We start from the raw sequence: 19,002 nt of genomic DNA, 5'->3' as shown, positions 1-19,002 counted from the left end.
TGTAACACCGCTTACCAGTTTGTTTGACCCAATAAAAACCACAAATTGCTCAATTTTTGAATGACTTTGTAATTTTATTTATAACTGCAATGGTTTTGACTCGGAATAAAATGTTATGCAATTGCTGAATAATACTTCTAATGACACCAAGTCCAACAACAATGATTGAATTTAATAATAAGAACAATAATATTAATGTGTGTGTTTTATATTCACTTCACTTTAGTGATCGCCCAAAAAGGAGTTTAACAAACGTTTACCGAACCACAGATGACAGATAAATACCCTAATACTCTGGAGATTATCACACGAACTCAAGAAATTGAGAAATCGAAAAATGGAATGTGGCGAGTTTCGTTGAAATGCTCTCGGTTGTGCTTCAATATTAATATGCATTGTTAACATATTTCTCTTGTGTGTGTGTATTGCTCTAGGGGATTAAGTCGTACATTAATCGATGCTAAATATCGTATATGATTACATTAATTAATTGTTGCTTTTGGGCTTTTTAACATGTTCAGTCTAGTAAGATATTTATGCAAAGAGGCGCGCCCCTAAAAGTACATACAATCATTTACACCCGCGTACAAAAGGTATAGATGCTGCTGATAATTTCACTAACTCGGTGCTAGTTCTATATACAATTTTTGATTGGGGTTTAATTCATTGTCTGCTTTAACTATTTAAGTGCAGCCTGGGAAGACGCCAACGAATTTTGGGGATTTTTTATTGACTGTGCCTGCCTTTGCCTTCAACAAGCTTTTCCTTCGCGTTTTCAGTGTGCCATTGTGTTCGGTTTATTCTAAGCACTTTTGAACAATTGCCTGTGGCACATAACACACCCGCACACAACACAACAACATTCTCCACTTGCACACTTATATACAAATCAAATACACTGCCCTGTGTCCATTAGCCGCCTCGTTCGGATCAGTAGACGGTGGAGTTCCGTGGTCCGATCCCCGCCGGCTGGGATTGTGGTCGTATGCCGGAAGAGCCACCGGAACCACCTGCTGCTCCGCCGTAGAGGAAACTCGACTGCCGGATAACTGACACCGTGGCGGCGGCCACGCCCGCTTGAGGAGGTGGTGCCGGAGCCCGGTGCTTCTTCAATGGTGCATAGGCCGGCTTCAGCACTGGAGGAGCTGCTCCTCCCGAACCTCCAGGATTGGGATTCGTGGTCGCATTATTGTTGCTGGCCACAGCGGTGTTGTTGTTGTTCACATTGCTGTTTCCGGGCGCTGTTTACGGATGAATCGAAGGGCCGGGGAGAGAGAGAGATATGTACAAACATGGATAGAAAGATAGGATAGCGAAGATCGAACAATGCGTCAAGCTAAGTCAACAGCAACTGCTATGATAGAGACTTTTTACAAGCGAAATATAGCGAAAACGTACAAGTGGTTGGTAGTGCAAAATGCTAAAGAAAAGTGTCGTGGAAATCACACTGATGTATGAAATGTTTTAAGAACTAAAGCCAATCGAGCTGAAAGGAAAACAAAACAAGTATAGATCAAGTTAATTTAGAAAATTAAAAAGGAAGAGGTCCTGTTTATATTGAAAATAAGATTGTTAAGGATTTTCACTTAAAAGTCGTAAATAGTTCGAATCAATCCAATCTGATAACCACTTTTCAACGGACAAATGATATTCGAACCAATAACCAAACGAAGACATCTTCCTCCAAGGCAGCCCAAAAATTGGAGAAAAATTGAAACACAAAATGAAACAAAATGAAGCATGTTTATGTATATTATCCAAACGAATTTTGGTTTATTGTTTCTTCAAAAGATAACTTCAAAACTAAAACAAACAATTACTCGTAATGTGCCTGTTGCATACTAAAAATTAAATATTTATCGGGTAAAATATGTGTGTATATATAGAGATGTTCATAGGTACAATATATATCAAATGATAGCCGGGGTACAAGTAAAAGCATGCGCTACATGTAAGAGAAATGTGTGGGGAGTACAATGCAATATGGATCGGCTTCGGTTTACATATACACGTACAAATAAAGTATATAGAAGTTTAGTTAACGTAAAAACTATGCGTAATAATAGAGTGTGTGCTTAGAAGTAATATCGCGAAGGGGAAAGCTTCCGTTTCGTTTCCCTTTTGAAGTTTAACAAAGTATAACATTAAAGGGTATAAAATATATAATGTTTGGATAAAGCTATTCAACTTTAGTATTATGCAATATACAAAATAACATTCTTCCGCTACGTTTTAAACAATTACTTCCTCGCTTGCTAACAGTAAAATAAACAACAACAATCAAATTGATTCCTAAACTCTGCGGGATTTAACATATGCGTGTGCTGTATCGAATTGTATGCTGGGCTTCCCCTTGTAAACAATATTATTAATAGTGTTCTATAATAGTAGTAATACACATTTTAAACTATAATTATGTAGAGATAAAAATCGTTGTATGTATCGTTCAAGTTCGAAACTAAAATGCCAGAGCGTGTGCCTTAAGAAACAATTAATTATATAACAGCATTCCATGTGGTGTGTGGTGTGTGCATATAACAATAATCGCAGTTACATATGCTTCTAAATCAGTATGTACTAAGTTTAAAACACTCACAGAACAAACACACTCGCTCACACACTGGACTACATACCGTTGGTGGCCTTAAACGTGCGACTAGGATACACTTTGTGTATGTTTAGAAACGGCGGCGGCTTGGGGAACTCGGTGACGTTGTGGAATCGCTTGCCAAACTTCGTCTCCAAATCGTTGACCAGGCGACCCACGCTGGCCCCAGCTCCAGCTCCAGCTCCTGCTGCTCCCGATCCCGATCCTGATCCGGATCCGGATCCCGACGACAATCCCGAGCTGCTGCCAAACTGGTGCGAGGAGTTGGCCATGTGCGTGGGTGGCGTCGACGGAGCATTAGGCCTAATCGACGAGTGTCGCTGCGGTGGAACTGGCGCTGATCCCGATCCGGAGCCACCCTACAAAAGACAATAAGAGGTTTAGCTGGATTTCACTGGTTTTCGGGGGAATAGCGTTTAGCCTGTAGTTACGTTGCGCTTGCTGTTAAGCATCAGCATTTTGATAACCTTGACTGGCTGGCCTCCGTGCTTCCCTTGGCGTTCTTGGCGGACTATCTGCCTTATCGAGCCCAGCGTCTTGCACATCCAGCGCCTCACTTGGTCCTGATGGAGGAGCTCATGAGTGCGGGCCACTGGGCCACGGGATTCGCTCAAGGCAATGGGTTGTGTGCACGGGCCCTGTGTTTTGGTCACGTCTCGTTTTGGAAAATCAATCCGCCCCGCTCAACGCGAAAATAGGTGAGTTATAAACGGAACACTCGTTCGGACTGACACGGACGGGCTGTGCGCAGCCAGGAGTGCTCACACACAGGTGGAGCGCAGGCGCAGGGAGAATCACAATCAAAATGGGACAGATGGGGTGGATGGGGAGAAAGCAATCAGCACATGCACTGCGCAAAGCTGGATGCCAAACTTTAGGATAGGTCCAAAGCCTGACCCACTACCTCCAATATCATATGTAATACCTATTTGAGACCAAAATACTTATGGGCTGTATGTCTTACTCACTTTTCAGTGTACTTGTATTAAAACTAACAAGTAGGAAGTTCTAGCAACTTCTAGCCACATCTAAAAATAATACTCTACGCCTGATTTCATTAACATGGCACACTGACTCTCTGCTCAGCTCTAAGCAAAAACTCCTAGGCTCCATTTAAATTCACCCCTGGCCTTTGGGCCAACCTGTTGTTCTGGGCCATTGTTATTGCTTATTGGTGGCCGTGGTTGTGGCTACTCACATTGCTCGACTGTCGCTGTGGAGGCGGCGGAGGTGGGCAGCTGCGATGTGGTGGCGGCGCTGGCGGATTGAGAGGACCTCCGTTGAGGATAATTGGTTTCACATTGTCGCGCAGCAGCGACTTGGGACTGGCGGTGGCCGAGGATGAGCTGGAGGTGGGGGCAGGCGTCGGCGGAAGTGGGGGCGATGGTGCCCCATTGGACATTGCTGCGCCCCCGCGGAACTGGTCGCGGAGGGCGGCCACGCTGCTGCTGCTGCTGGAGGAGGAGGGCGGCTGCGTGATGGGCGGCGATGGGGCCTGCGTGGTCATGGCCGAGCTCTGGACCAGAGTCGTGTTCACCGCACTGAACGGCGCCGATCCGCCGATGTTGTTTAGGTTGCTGTTGGAGAAGCTGCGGGCCGGCGTGGGCGGTGGCGGGGGTTTAACCGATGGGCGAGCTGCAAATAAATATTCAAAAATAAATTATTTGGGGTTTCGTATATAGGTTAAAAGGCCCAGCATAAATATACTTGAATTAACAAAAAGTTATTTGACCATAAAAAAAGGAAGGAAAGCTTCTGGTCGAGTCCTCAGACTATCAGATACTCCTACTCAGTTAACCAATTCTAAATAACATAAGCCACCAAAAACCAATCGAGTTTTAGGTGGCGCCAACTACCTTGACTTTAATACTATCCAAACATTTACGTTTATGCTAAAAACTTTTAGCATAACCCTCTGACCTCTAACATGTCTCAAAGTGACAGAACTTCACGATTTTGAAATAAACCTGCGCTGCGTGGGCATAAAAATAATTGGAAAGTTATAGTTTAAGAGGTCTCGAACTTCATTCGAACAGGCAGACGACTTGACTATTGATCCTGATAAGGAATATATATATAGTAAAACTACTACTTTACTTTTTTTAACATTTGTCTACAGAAGCAGTTTGTAAAGAAATCAAAGGCATGTATGACTTTCGAAAACTCAGGGTCTATCGAAGGTATTTCGACCTTGACCCTAAAAATCAATTGCTTCAAAAAATATCATCAGTAAATAAAAGGGTTCACTTCAAAACGACCAAGTGATGGGGGTGACTGGAAATCACTTATAAAGTCGTATGTCACAATAAGTTGCATAAACTTGACTTGCTTGACTTGAAATTCACACATCAAAGTGTATTTTTGCAGGGCTCTTAATTGGTTTTAAAAGCTCATATCACCTTTTCTGTTTTTCAATTATATCAGTGCCTTTTTTTTAAATAGATAGTAAGTAGATAAACAGAAAACAATTTGTTAAATTATAAAAAAAAATGTTGTTAAATCTTTTGTTAAAACAATCTTAGAATGAAACCTCCTTCACCTATTTTAAATTATTCTAATTTTTATATCAGTAAAATGAAACTGTTTGGGGATGCATATACAAGTGAAATGGTTAAAAAGTCGTTCACATGATATGTTGTAAACGACTTTTGTAATCTTAACGAATTATTTTTGTTAAATACCTAAATTAAAAGTTAAACATATCTCTAAGGCAAATCTCTTTGAAGGAATTTTATTTAAATTTAACAAAGTAATGGTTAAAGTTAAATTCTCTAAGCTGTGATTGTTAAGAATAGGACTCTTACACTTTGGCGGGTTGGGGGCACATCGCATGCTGCCGGCGCTGGTGTTGTGGCCGCCGGACTCGCCGCTGTGGAACTGCAGTGGGCCACGCAGGGTGCCCAAGTGCTGCTGGGTGGGAAACACGGGACCGTTGAGGCTGCCAGCAGCGGGCGGAGATCTGTGGGAGAGTGAACGGAATTAGTTGGTTTTGAATTTAAGTCACCTATCATAGCTTATTTGCAAAGCAAAAAGAAAAGCATAAGCGCAAGGCAAACCCCAAAGTGAGTTTGATGGTAGCAGAAGTGCGGGAGCAGCGGTGCTGGATTATGGGTTACTGAAGCTTGTGGCTGATATGGCTGATCTGTATCGGTATACCTGGGCGACTTCATGCTGTGGTGCCTGGTCACCGCCGGCCGCTGCTGTCCGTTGGCCAGCGCCAGTTGGTTCAGACCCGGTGGCTTCGGGGCGAAATTGGGCTTGCCAAAGCTGATGGCCGGCTTCGTGGGCTGATGCAGCGCGGGCGGTGTGGGTGTGACCGATGGCGTGCTGTCGGCCGTCGAGGGCGGCGAGGACTTCTGCACGGATGCATAACCACCACCAGAAACTGACCCGGAACTAGAACCACCGCTGCCGCCGAACAATGTGGACTTGTTGGGCGCCAGACTGCGCAGCGATCCCGTCGATGACGTTTGACTGGAGTTCAGCGACGTGGTCGAGGCACTCGTGGTTGTTTTCGAACTATTTACAAAACTATTGCCTAACGAGATACTGTGGGTGGGTGTGAATTCGGATTCGGTGTGTGTTTGTGTGTGTGTGTTTGGTGTGCGAGGATAACCACAAAGTCCCGTCCAAAAGTAATCCGAAAATAAAGAAGAAAATCAAGATAAACTTTAACGAATATTGTACAAATGAAAAACCAAAAGATAACCATCCCAAACGGCAGGCAGTGTTAAATTATGGGGTCTTTTTCTGCAGTTTAATTGGAATTTGTGTAATGGAATTGTATGAACCAAACCTTTTGGCATTCTAAAATAAAAGTGAATGGGTTGTGAAAGTACCAAACTACTGTTTAAAACCAAAGGAATGTTTAAGAATTCCCTGTATAGTATGGCTTTTAATACCAGATACAAATAAAATATAATATCATATTCCAAAAAAAACTGCAGACTCGAGACCCACTAGCCAGAAACCAATCATTTGCGCTGCTCGTGGCCAGAAGATGACACTTACTTCAGGTTGGCCGCCTTGCTCTTGACGCTTCCACCTCCACTCCCACTCCCGCTGCTGCCGCTGTCCGAGAGCGTGGGCGACGCCGCTTTGACACTCGAACTGGCGGCGAAGGGGGGCGTCGGCGCTGTGCGGGGGATGTTCATGCGCTCCAAGATCGAATCACTCGAGCTGGCTGGCTGCGATGGCACAGAAATAAAGAACAATGCTGGGATTAGTTGCGTTGACAATGGGATTGCGAGCGACACATTCGGTTCCACTGTTGTTCTCGAAGCCGTCTTGCTAGCTATTTGCCTTTCAGGAGTTTAGCAAGTAACGCGCTATGCTGATAAAAGGTTCAGACACCTTTTTAACCCGTGTTTAAGTAAGCAGCATTTTTTTCAAAAGTCTCTTAAAGGTTAACCGGTAGCATGATTTAAGTGTCAGTTTAGCTAATTTGTGGGACTCTAAGGTACATATAATCTCTATGGGGGATAAATCTGCTATATACTCTCAACACATTATAAACACAGAAAGAAATTATTTTTAAAAATATGCCAACAAATTTTAAACCTTTTAAATTTAGATAATTTTGTTCCGAAACGAACTATTAAATTACTGAAAATTCAGTAAATATACAACATTTTCTTAAAACTTGTGTATCCTCTTGGCCATTATATATTTACCCCAACTATAGTCTGTACTTTAAAATGATCTATTTCCTTTTAAAAATGACTACAACCTTGAATAGAACAACATCGATTCTCCTACTTGAAACAACTGGAATTTTAAATGGACATAAATAGACTTTTCCCTGCGAATTTTCTTACTTTACAGAATTAACTATGTTTGAGTATCATATTCTTCTCTATCCTAATTATGAATTTAATATGCTTTCCATTCGTGAGAAAAACCCCTAGCAGCATCTAAACAACTCCCCCCAAACGGCTATTAATAGGGGATCCCATCCATCTATCTCGCCATGGGTCCATCCCTCACCTTCGGCGGTTGTGGTGGTGGTCCCCGATTTGTTCTCAGATTTGCTTCTGTTGCGTTGATATGTGTGTTGCTTGCCGGCGGCTGTGGCTGATTCTGCTGCTGTTTCTGGCGCTTCAGCGTTAAATGCTTGGTGAGCTCCGTGTTGAAGTCCAGGGGTCCGCTGCTGGCATTCGAGGCGGTCGCCGCGGACGGGGGACTATTGCTCCGCTGCTGGGTCGCCGAGTTCGTTGTGGACCTCGATGTCGTTGTCGCCGCTGCTGAACCGCTGGATGGTGCGGCTGCGTGGGCGGAAAACGGAAATCAGTTGAGCAACAACGTTTATACACATACAAAAAATATAGTAAACGTACCGCGAATGCCGTTCACGGGCTTCAGCTTTGGCATTTGCGAGAGGCCTTCGAACAGGCCTCCCAGTTTGGGGGTTCCATTGCCAAGGCCATTGCTGCTGCCGCTGCCGCTATTATTGTGGTTGCTGGTGCTGGTGTTGTTGTTGTTGTTGTTGTTGTTAAGGGTCCGCTTGGCGCCGACTCCTCCGCCGCCATCTCCTCCACAAACCTTGCCAGACAGCGCCGGTCCACTCTTGTCCACCGTGGTGGTCTTCTTCAGCTTGGTTCCCTTCTGGATCGAGCTGAGCAGGGCAGATCGCATGTCTGCCCCTCCTCCTCCGCCGCCCAATTTGAGACCACCCATCGCCGGAGGCGGTGGAGGTCCTGGCGGCGGCGGTGGTCCCGGTGGTGGCGGTATGGCCATCTAAAACGAAAGGACAAAACATTATTTAAATGGTATTAGAAAAAACAGGAAACCTAACATATATGGGACAACAGAATATCACAAAGAATTGATATGGAATTGTATATGTTAGGTATTAAACATGTTTCTTCATTGAAGAGGTTTAAAAAAAAGAATTTATTGATTGTACTTTTTGCTTGGAACTTCGCTTTAATCTCATTTCTGATATGCGTTTATACGAATACGAATTCTTCGTCCGCCTCTGCGAAGCTTTGGCTTGAGACTGGCTAACACTTCTGCGTTCATCAAGCGACTTCCAAAGCCAAGTCCGCTGTCACCACCCACACACCGTAGCACACACACATGCTGGGTGTTTATAATACAATTTCTATACTTATTATTTATGTCTTGTTTTCTGTTGTCTTCAGATTGACGCCTCGATAAAAAGACCAAGAGATGTGAAGGCACCGAAGCCTGAAATTCTCTAGTTTTCGGTATTTATTAAGAGTCCCCCACATTAACAGCTCATATCTTGGTTTTCTATGATTTCTTATATTTAATTAGCCTAAACTATAATGTACAACTTTGGTTAAGCAAGTAGTTTAAAAATTAAGTCATATACAAAATAAAAAAATTAATTTATCATAACTAATGCCAGTAAAACTATTCATTTCATTATACCCCTATGAAAAGGTATAAACCAAAATAAGAAATTTCAAGCTCAAACGACGCGTAAAACAGCACAGTTTTAAATGAACTGGGACAGCCCACTGAAACCAAACCAAGCAATCCCACGTGATCCGAACCGATTTAAAATATGTGTGTATATACACACTTTGTTTTGATCGCCTTTATGACTGACTGTCTTCAATTAAAATTTCTTCAGCTGAGTTTTGAGCAACCTTTCTAAATCGCACTGAGTTCGCAGAAAGAGTTCAGTGAATGGAATTTAAAAGCTCTAAATAATTATCAAGAAATCATAATCAAGTGATTTGGAAGGCAACTGATAAGAAACGGCAAAGCCAATTCCTATTCCCCCATTGTGCATTAAAATGTTTAGCGAATTGCAAATCACTATATTCCAATCAATTCGCCGTCGAAATGAGGTTCACTGGTTGGATTGGTTTTTCTGTTTCCATTACATTTCATTTGATTACATTTTGTCATGCGGAGGTAAGTTAAAAAGAGTATTGAAAGAAAACTATTACTAAAATTAAATAAAATAAACCCTTGACAGACGATGAATGTAGTTGAAAAATTGGACGCTATTTATGAGCAGTCAGAAAATGTGCTTTCCAGGTAAGTTGTGGACAAAGAAAATATATTGAGTGCAAACTGTTTGTGTTCCTCAGCTTAAAGGAGGCACTTTTGCAATCCCAAACTAATGACAGCTCACATACAAACCCAAAGAGGTATTTCCCACTTCCTGTCTAAATTTCGGAGCTTATGAAAACGGTGTGTATACCCTGGAAGTCCCAGGCTTGAGTCCATTTCAAGTGTACTGCGAAAATAAACTAGCTGGTCCCGGATGGATTGTGATCCAGAGAAGATTTAGTGGAAACCTTAGCTTCTTTCGTAATTGGAAGGAGTACAAGAACGGATTTGGAGACCTTATGGACGAGTATTTTCTTGGTCTCGAAAAGATTCGTGCCTTGACTGCTTTGGAGCCCCACGAATTGTATATCCATCTGGAGGATTTTGATGACACAATAAAACACGCAAAGTTCGATGAGTTTGCGATTGGAAACGAAGAGGATGACTACGCTATGAATGCACTGGGAAAGTATTCCGGTACTGCGGGTGATTCCCTTCGATCGCATCGTAAAATGAAGTTTTCCACCTACGACAGGGACAACGATCTTGAGTTTAATAGGAACTGTGCGTTCTACTATCTCGGGGGATGGTGGTACAATGCCTGTCTGGATAGGTGAGCGATTGCCCACTCTAAACTAAGCACTCTAAAAATTGGTAATGTTTATCTAATTATTTTAGCAACCTCAATGGCCAGTATATGCCCGGTGGCAAATACGAGGAGAAATTGTTTGCCAGGGGCATGTGCTGGCGTTCTTGGCGTGGCCACAACTATGGATACAGAATCACCCAAATGTTGATAAGACCCAAGTGCCGAAATGTACCCGTGATTCACCACTGACACTTGACAAGGCGTTTCCACAAAATATTATACTCGTTTGCTGTTTACTCCCTTTGGTTTAATGGCTTCAAGATCAACGTGAAAACATTTTGTTATGTACTTGATTAATATGCAAAATGTGTTGTCATTGAATCATCACAGTTTTGCCGAGCACATTAATCGGAATCTCAAACAGGAACGCAAAATATACTGTAGTGTTCAATGAAATCGTATGGTTTTCTCAATTTCCTGTTGTTCTATCTCCTATGGCAAACTTGACCTACGATTTTTCAATGCAATTGATAAGGCAATCGAACTATATTTACCTACTATAGAAATGTATTTTAGAAAAGCATTAACAAATCTCTATAATGTAGATTGGTAGGAACAAGGAACGAGACTAGATCATGAAGATTTATATGTTTTGCGTTTTATTATTAAACTGTGATTGCCTCTTTTCCAATGGCCAAAGCAATAAGTTGGAAACTGTCTTCAACAAAGCTGAAGGAATTGTTGCCAAGTGGGCATTAAAAATTGGTTTTAAGCTTTTTGATTTTTAAATACATCTTTTCAGTCTTAAAACGCAGCTGGAAGAGCTAAAACAGAGCTTCATTGAGTTGGCACCACAGAAAGAACATTATGAGGGTAAGAATGAGATATTTACATCTGTTTTTGGACTAATAATAATACAATATCTTCCTATTCCAGCAGTGGTTAATCCCTCCTCCTGTCTAGCTGCTGGAATTAACACAAACGGCATCCACGTTATTGAAGTGCCTGGCCTGGAGCCCTTTTCGGTTTTCTGTGACACTCGACTGGCGGGATCTGGATGGACGGTCATTCAGCGTCGCCAAGATGGAAGTGAAAACTTCTACCGCAGTTGGGAGGAGTATACCCAAGGATTTGGCGATCTCAACGAAGAATTTTTTCTGGGCTTGGAGAAGCTACATTTTCTTACTGCTGCCGAACCCTACGAGCTCTATGTCTATATGATGGATTTTGATGGGGAAATTCACGACGCCCGATACGATGACTTTGCCATTGGCAATGCTTCTGAGTCCTATGCTCTTTCGGTTTTGGGTAGGTACTCAGGAGATGCTGGAGACTCCTTTAAGTACCACAAAGGCAAACCCTTCTCTACGTTTGATCACGATGTCTTGGGTCACGGATGTGCCAGGATGTACGTGGGCGCCTGGTGGTACGACCAGTGTCAGAGGAGGTAAGTGATATATAACTTTTTTTTTGGCTTATTGGCATATTTATCTGTTTTCCCTTTCAGTAACCTTAATGGCCAATACTTGGAGGGTGGCAGATTTGAGCCCAAGCTCTCGGGACGCGGGATCACCTGGATGAGCTGGCGTGGCTACGATTACGGATACAAATTCACACAAATGATGATCAGACCCAAGTGTTCCAACAACCTACAAAGGCAACGCATGCAAAATGCCTTCAACGCTCATTGAATTCCACACGAAATCGTTTTATTTCTTGATAAACACTATCAACATTTCGGGGCTTTATTTACGTTTTGATAAAAACCGTTTCCCGCTGATTTATTTGTTGTATTATTAGTTGATTTTTTCAACGCTGCTTTTTCGCACACGCACGTAAACAAAAGTGGTTTTTTGTGTGGTATATATATAAATTGAGTTTTCGAGTGAAACGCGCGTTGCGCTCAGTTCGCAAGTTAAATTCCAACTGAGGAGCTCCAACGGCCGCGCATGCGATGCCCCAGCGACAAATTCAAACAGAGAATCCAAAGACCCAGGGAGAGTCGCTAGTAAAACTCTGGGGACGAGAGATATCGGGGGGCTCAACAGTGAACACATTGATAAAAATAAAATTAGCCACGTCTGACGTCACAGCTGGCTCCATAGCCATTGCTATGGAATCAAGCGACAGAGACAAAGCCCAGAAGCCCAGACAAAGAGAAACCACAATTGCAGACCGCACTTGTCATCAGCCCAAATGATGATGGGAAGAATCTGCAGATGTGCAGATCTGCAGATCTGCCGAAGAAAGGCCAAACCGTAAAGCCTGTCGGGCAGCAAAACGTGCGAAATGACCGGCGGTCTTGACTCATTAAAGTGGCACAGTGGGACAGGTCTGCTGGAAACCGGCAGCTCCTTAATTGCTGTCCACCGCGATCTCCCTTCTCTGGCCTCCGCCGCGGATGATTCACTCAAATCAGCTTGATTCACCCAGACGGATTGTCGCTTAATTGAACCAGCTTGGACAGCCGCTGTTGTGAAGGGGAAATTGGCCTCCGCTGCACGGAAATAAAACTATGTAGAACAAGCGGATCGATAGTTGGAATATATTTTTCAGATCATTTTTGAATATGAGCCAGTGAAATTTAAATATTCGAATCATATCAATTAAATATTGTTCATAAATATTACTTTTATATAAGATACAAATTTAATATCAAAATTTAGTTTGTTGGCCATCAAATATTACGAGTATTGAAAGAATTTTGGAAAAATGTTTAAGATAATTTTTTGTTGCTTCAAAAACTAAATGACTTCTTTTTATATTAATATTTTTTACTTGCAATGGTTATTCTTAAAAAAAATTCGAAATGTTTTAGATAATTTTATATTGCTCGAAAAACGGAATGGCTTCCTTTTACTCATTCTAATTTTTGATTAAAATATTGACATATTCAAATTTTTTATTTGCAATGGTTAATCTATAAAAAAATCCCCAAACTGTCTGAGAAACGTTAAAAGTCCAATCAAATATTAGCTTTTAATAATGATTCATAAGCTAACGAGTTCGTTGGAAATCTAAAGCATAAGACCCCAGGTATTTATAAAGTTGCTATATCTTATCAGACACTACGTTTTGGCAAAAATTAAAGAATTTTGTTTGAAAGCAAATTTGATGGGTCGATTAGAGAGCACACTGAGTTCTAAACTATAAAACTGATTAGTTAAGCGGTGTTTTATAAAGTTAAATACCCCAAGCCCAATTGAACTACTACATCATGGAAAAACTGTCTCTAAAAAAATTCGAAGCAGATAAAAGCTGGACCTGAATCATTTTGTTTCCCATTAAACTCCTTCTTGGTACCATTCTTGGGATTTGGATTATCAGCTTTGGGCAGTTTTATGACTGTGCCACGCACTGTTGAGTCCCAATATACTTAAATGTATATTCCTTACTTATAAACCTCTATTGATATGGAAGTTCAACGACAGCAAATCGATTAATTGAAATCGGCGGTCTTCAGCAATTTCTTTCCCGATATGGGAAATGAGTCACTCCCTTGGACGATTCCATGTTGGCGTTCCTACAATTTGGCTTGGCTTATGGTCCTGTTCTTAGCTCCTGCTCTTATCCTCGGATTACATTCAATTAACGTTTTTGAGGTGTGTCGCCACTTTCACCACCTCCCCCAGTGTCCGGAAGAACGCTTTCGGATTGCCCCAATAAACTGTCATCAGGTTAATTGCCCCAAATGCACATATAAACAAGGGCGTGTTGGGACGACATCGAGGGATGGGACGACATCGAATCAAATTGAATCAAAGCGCGGAAATCAAACCTCCTGCCCATTCCATGTGCACTCATATTCCGGGCACGCTAGCAACAAATTGCTCGACTGTCAAAACTCATTTCCAGCGCCGGCCATTATGTAAGTCAAATATTGGGTGTTAACTGCTCAGCACGCCCATTGGAAACGCTCCGTAAGACAATACCCGATACCCAAACACCCAAACGCCCAGTAACCGCAAGAGATGGCGCAAGTTTTATAAGACAGGCCACAAAGGGTCCCCCAGTCGGATTTCTGCTGCTACAGTTTAGTCAGCCCCCCAGTTCTCTTAATGATGGTAATTTTTCTGAGGTTTTGCTTGATTGTGTTTTCTTTGACTTGCTTTTCTTTCGTTTAGCTCATCGTTTTGTTTACTTGGCAATTTCCGCAAATGTTACATTGCTGTTAAGGTTCTGAGACTTGAGACTGGTTTCGGAATTAGATGTTCTGAAGAAAGATTTGGCAAGCTTTGGATTATTTTAACCACTCTTGAATTGTCATGTAATATTTAAAAGGAACCTAAAATCTACTTGAAACAGACCAAGATATGTCAGATGTGTTTACTTTGAATCAGTTGGAGGTTGAGATGAAAATGTAAATTGCCTTGTGACTCATTGAGGTTCTACATACATAGTTCTTAAGGAAAAAACCAGTTTACATACACACAATCTGATAAATTAATTGGCCACACAAGTGCAGAGACTTTCGCTTTCAATTTCTTTAATTTATTTTTGTCGCTTAGCTGTGGCCAAGTTCCAATTACACAAAGCCAAAACCGTTGGACTAACAATTAACATTTACATTTCAATTGCAAGTCGTGCCAGCTGTTGCTTTTGATGAATTCAAAGGGAGGGGAAGCTGGTCGCCGCATCATTGAAATTCCAAAAGCCACGCGGTACGATAATAGTATGTGACCGCCGTGCAAATAACTCGCAGCAACAAATGCAGAAGACAACACGACCCGCAACCATTTCTTATGCCAATGTTTTTATAGCACATCCACGCCGATTTTGTATATAATTTTTTGTGAATGACCGTTTATACTAGAGGCCCGCTGACGTAAAAACATTTTGCGGTGAGCGTAATTGAGGTGAATCTTATTCAGGAGGTACACAAAATGATTTTGTGAGGCAGATTTTAAATATGCTACACAAAGGTCAAAGGTCTAATAAATGCAATATTCTTTATTCATTCTCTAGATCCCGTAAATGACTCATGAATGTCTAAGCTTGAACCTACGATCAACAATAGTGTAAAACTGGTTTCTAATTATATTAGTCATAAAAGTAAACAATTTGAGAGAATTGAATAAAAATCATTTAAAAAGTGATTGAAATACATCGATAGCTTGACATCTGTTTGCTTCTAGACAAGTTGTTAACTCCATATACATATGCTCCTCGATTAGCCCAACCTTACTGCAACCTTGTATCGCTCCAGTTGAGTATATATCCCATACATGATAAATATATATATATATCACATCGAGTTGCCTTCAATTAGCCTAAGCACTGCGTTTTGAATTACTTCTGATCTAAGCGTTTCACCATGCATCATTTTGCATTTGCATTTGCATTTTGTAATTGAAGCTTCTGCTTGTGCCCCGCCACCTCGCTCATCGGCTACCTCATCGGTTACTAAGAGTGTGTGATGCAAGGCACATATTCACTTACCGTCAGCAACACACAACACCAGATAAATATTGCATTGTTGCACTTGCTGTTGCAGTTGATATTCCTGCTGTTGTTTTTGTCGTTCGCAGGGTTTATTAAAATGCGGTTTTCAGCGCCGTCGCACAATACTTAAATAACTAACGCAAACACATAATGAGGGCCGGAGACGAGACAACAACATCAGCGGAGACAACAACGATGAACTCAATGACAACAACGGTGTTGGGTTCGGTATTTTGCATACACAGCACATAGAGAATTTTGTAAACAAAAGTGTGATAAAAAAACACAATGAGGTGTAGTTACTAGTCCTGATAAATGAACACGCACATAATCCATCCATTTTTGTTCTTTCTAACGCTTATAGTCTATATGCTTAAACAACTTTTAACTGTGTAGTAAAATCCTAAAATAAAATAAATAAAAAATTAAGGCTGAGGACTATGAAATTTAACAATATTTCAAGATTTCTGGATATCCACTTTAAAAACCTAAAAATTAAAAAAAGATTTTTTTTTATGGCCGAAAATAGTTATAAGTTAATTTGAGACATTTTGATATATTTTGCAAAATTTTTTTTCTCCTTTCTGTTTCCTTCTTTTTAATGACAACAAATTCAATTTTTTTGCCATAGAGATTGCTATAGATAGTGTAATTTGTTTGCAGTGTAACTGCTAAAGTGATGTAAACAAAACCAAACACATACTATGAGTCATCCATACCGGGAAAGCGAGAGCCCTCGGCATGGGGCTCGAAACTGAAGTCAGACAGCGGTCGCTGGAGAGCTCACTGTAGTTTTATGATTCAGTTCCAGGTTGCACAAGGAAGTACAGCATAAATCAGACAAATAAAGGCAGCAAGAAACGGCCGCCACTCCGCTACGTGCCAATCAAGCCTCGTGTGATGCAGTGCTCGAAAAATGCATGACAACGTAATTCGACTGACAAATGGCCGCACACAAGGCCGACGACAAGTGCCCGCTCTCCTCCGCCAGCACACCCTCTGATCTTTGCGTGTGTCACTGCAGCAGCACTCGATATTTCTGTGTGCACTTGCAGTGGGGGATGGATAATGGGCTCGACAATAGACCGGCAGGCAGGCAGGCAGGCAGGCAGGCAGACTCCTGGACGGGATGGAGCCCAGTGCCGGCTACCCTGGCCTACCCCACGCCAATGACATTGAACCCGGCGACCGAGGGCGCCCTTTCGCCCTGCGATGCATAAAATTACGGCAAGGAGTTGCAAGTCCTTTCACACTTGGGGATGGCAGCACACTCTTGCTCCTAAGGTACAGTATAAATTTTTTAAATAGTATTCAAACAACATACTTATATATTTAAGTATTTACTTGTTAGTCAGATGATAAACATGTGTGATTATGGCAATGTTTCCAAACAGCTTTAGTAAGCACTCAGATTATGACATACCATCAAACTTCAACCGTCACAATTCGCACTCGCATCTGTGGCATTGCCTATGCAAGTAAATCAACCCCTAGCCAGAGAATTTAGTTTTGGTTGGCCGTCGAGCAATGCACTCTTTGTAGGTCAGTGATGGGGTGGCATGGGAGGTCGTATTTGCTATGGTTATTTGGTGGCGTTGTTGCACTTGCTTTCGTCATGCGTCGCGTGCCAGGCGTTTTGCTTAATGTGATTAAGACAAAGCGACAGCAAACCAAAACGAACTGCATTTGCTGTTGGAACAAGAAGAAAAAATCAAAGCGGCCCGAGTTTATTGCACCCTTTTCAGCCGGTAGACGGTGGAATAGGGCTTTTCGTGTTCTCTTACACAGGGAAAAATACATATTAAGCAAACACATCTATGTTTACTTCAAAGTATTGTCAAAGATTAAATTCTTACAAAAAATCAATAAATTATTATTATGTGCTAACACTTTAATATTTTTTCAATAAGTCATAAATAGTAAGAGCTTTCAAAAAGTTAATACATAATAACAATAACAATATTTTTATCTCCATATGAACATAATTTAGATTGCCTTCAAAATTACTTGGAATCTAATCAGACAATGAATAGTCGAGTTCTTGTCTATGGGGTTATTTAAAATAACTAACTATTACATTTGAGGTTAGCTTGCATAGTAGTGTAGTAGTATCTGCAAAAGTTTTTATGTACTTCTACTCCATAAGATAAAACCGTATCTTGGCAAATGCAGTTTTACATACACACAATCATTAGGCACACACATCATTGCGAAAATGGCCAGGCGATAAGATAATTGCGTCTATGGAACAGGCACCGAAGTGGACACCGAGTGTTCCATAAATTACCAAATTTGTAGGCGCCATGCGAAAAAGGTTTGAGAAGTCCCTCCGATAAGTGTTCACTACTCGGGGGTACGGATGCACTTAATCGGTGGAGTACAGAGAAAACGGGTTGGATTTACAAACAAACTCACCTTGAAGCGGGTTTCTGTTTTTGACTGGGGCTTTTGCTTCTGTGAATGAAGTTCTCGGATCTCTGGGTTGTTAGCGATCTACAGTTTTCAGCAGGTGTTTGTCGTTGTTTTCTGGCGAACAAAGGAGCGAAGATGAAACAGCATAGCAGGCGGTTCCAAATGCTTTGCGAATCCAATTGAATTTTATATTCCGCGCGCTGGATGCCTGGATCGTTCTTATGTGGGCAGGTGTTGTATGTGGTGCGTGGCGTGTTGTGTGCCCCAGGAAAATCCCTCCCAGTTTTGGAATATTTGTAGAAATGTGTAAAAGTCTGGCTGGTTGCCTAAATGCCTAAAAGACGTAGAACGACAAACAAATTTGACTGATTTTCATTTTTACACAAACACACGCACACTGCGACGGCACACTCTCACTCATGTACACACGCACACACTGGCAGGTGAGCAGCCTTTTGATTTCGTGTGATTCTCGGGGTCCTTAAGGTATCTAACACTTCCCGAAACGTATATTTACTTCGATTTAACGGCCTAGCGCTGCAGCATCGTTTATCTGCTCTGGATATCGGGATTTTCGTCGCAATCGGTTGATAAAACAAAAAATTTATTGTGCTGCTGGCTGCCAGTGTGACCGATGACTTTGTGAATTCGACCAGCGAAAATATACCAAAGCAAACTTTCTTCTTCAAATAATACCATTTTATAACCGGATTCCACTATTCACGTATTTTTACAATACACTAGAGGTATACATATGGTATTCCTCAAGCGAATGAATTTTAAAATCGCTGAATTTCGGTCATCTGTTTGCCAGGGTTCCATAAAAATGTAATCTTCAGAGATTTCTGCAATTTAATAGCACTAATTAACGAACAACAATTCAAATACAAATTTTATTTAGTTCAAAAACTAAAAACAAATC

At 41.6% G+C, this 19,002-nt stretch overlaps 3 protein-coding genes across 8 annotated transcripts; 2 read left to right on the top strand and 1 right to left on the bottom strand.

Moving 5' to 3' along the window:
- Positions 1-53: 53 nt before the first annotated feature.
- LOC128256744 (WAS/WASL-interacting protein family member 1) lies at positions 54-18,737 on the bottom strand. Of its 6 annotated transcripts, XM_052987278.1 has the most exons (11): positions 18,598-18,737; positions 18,084-18,414; positions 7,945-8,344; positions 7,595-7,872; positions 6,620-6,795; positions 5,765-6,157; positions 5,413-5,567; positions 3,807-4,243; positions 3,040-3,171; positions 2,634-2,967; positions 54-1,241 (listed from the first exon to the last, which is right to left on the bottom strand). In XM_052987278.1, the coding sequence occupies exons 3-11, from the start codon at positions 8,342-8,344 to the stop codon at positions 931-933; spliced, it is 2,616 nt and encodes an 871-aa protein (XP_052843238.1). In that variant the 5' UTR covers positions 18,084-18,414; positions 18,598-18,737; the 3' UTR covers positions 54-930. The 6 variants fall into 6 exon arrangements, with proteins under 6 accessions (XP_052843238.1, XP_052843240.1, XP_052843239.1 ...); XM_052987280.1 differs by lacking the exon at positions 18,084-18,414 and having other exon boundaries at positions 18,598-18,725; XM_052987279.1 differs by lacking the exons at positions 18,084-18,414; positions 18,598-18,737 and adding an exon at positions 11,980-12,191.
- Positions 9,362-10,682, top strand: LOC128256747 (microfibril-associated glycoprotein 4). The gene is given in 5 exon segments (XM_052987285.1): positions 9,362-9,496; positions 9,561-9,622; positions 9,676-9,731; positions 9,734-10,250; positions 10,316-10,682. Coding segments are annotated over 5 exon segments (867 nt in total). The 5' UTR covers positions 9,362-9,424; the 3' UTR covers positions 10,476-10,682.
- Positions 10,837-11,962, top strand: LOC128256746 (ficolin-1). Its single transcript, XM_052987284.1, has 4 exons — positions 10,837-10,974; positions 11,029-11,099; positions 11,166-11,673; positions 11,734-11,962. The coding sequence occupies exons 1-4, from the start codon at positions 10,862-10,864 to the stop codon at positions 11,915-11,917; spliced, it is 876 nt and encodes a 291-aa protein (XP_052843244.1). The 5' UTR covers positions 10,837-10,861; the 3' UTR covers positions 11,918-11,962.
- Positions 18,738-19,002: the final 265 nt, after the last annotated feature.

This window comes from Drosophila gunungcola, assembly GCF_025200985.1.
Source record: "Drosophila gunungcola strain Sukarami chromosome 2R unlocalized genomic scaffold, Dgunungcola_SK_2 000027F, whole genome shotgun sequence".
Classification (NCBI taxonomy): domain Eukaryota; kingdom Metazoa; phylum Arthropoda; class Insecta; order Diptera; family Drosophilidae; genus Drosophila; species Drosophila gunungcola.
This window is presented reverse-complemented; position numbering and strand designations above follow the sequence as displayed.

Coding starts and splice junctions, on each gene's coding strand:
- LOC128256744 (XM_052987277.1), bottom strand. CDS start 8,543: ATGAGATTAAAGCGAAGTTCCAAGCAAAAA. Junction 8,345..8,513: donor AGCGAAGTTCCAAGCAAAAA/GTACAATCAATA, acceptor CTTTCGTTTTAG/ATGGCCATACCGCCACCACC. Junction 6,796..7,594: donor CACCACCACAACCGCCGAAG/GTGAGGGATGGA, acceptor GTGCCATCGCAG/CCAGCCAGCTCGAGTGATTC.
- LOC128256746 (XM_052987284.1), top strand. CDS start 10,862: ATGAAGATTTATATGTTTTGCGTTTTATTATTAAACTGTGATTGCCTC. Junction 10,975..11,028: donor GCTGAAGGAATTGTTGCCAA/GTGGGCATTAAA, acceptor ACATCTTTTCAG/TCTTAAAACGCAGCTGGAAG. Junction 11,100..11,165: donor ACAGAAAGAACATTATGAGG/GTAAGAATGAGA, acceptor CTATTCCAGCAG/TGGTTAATCCCTCCTCCTGT.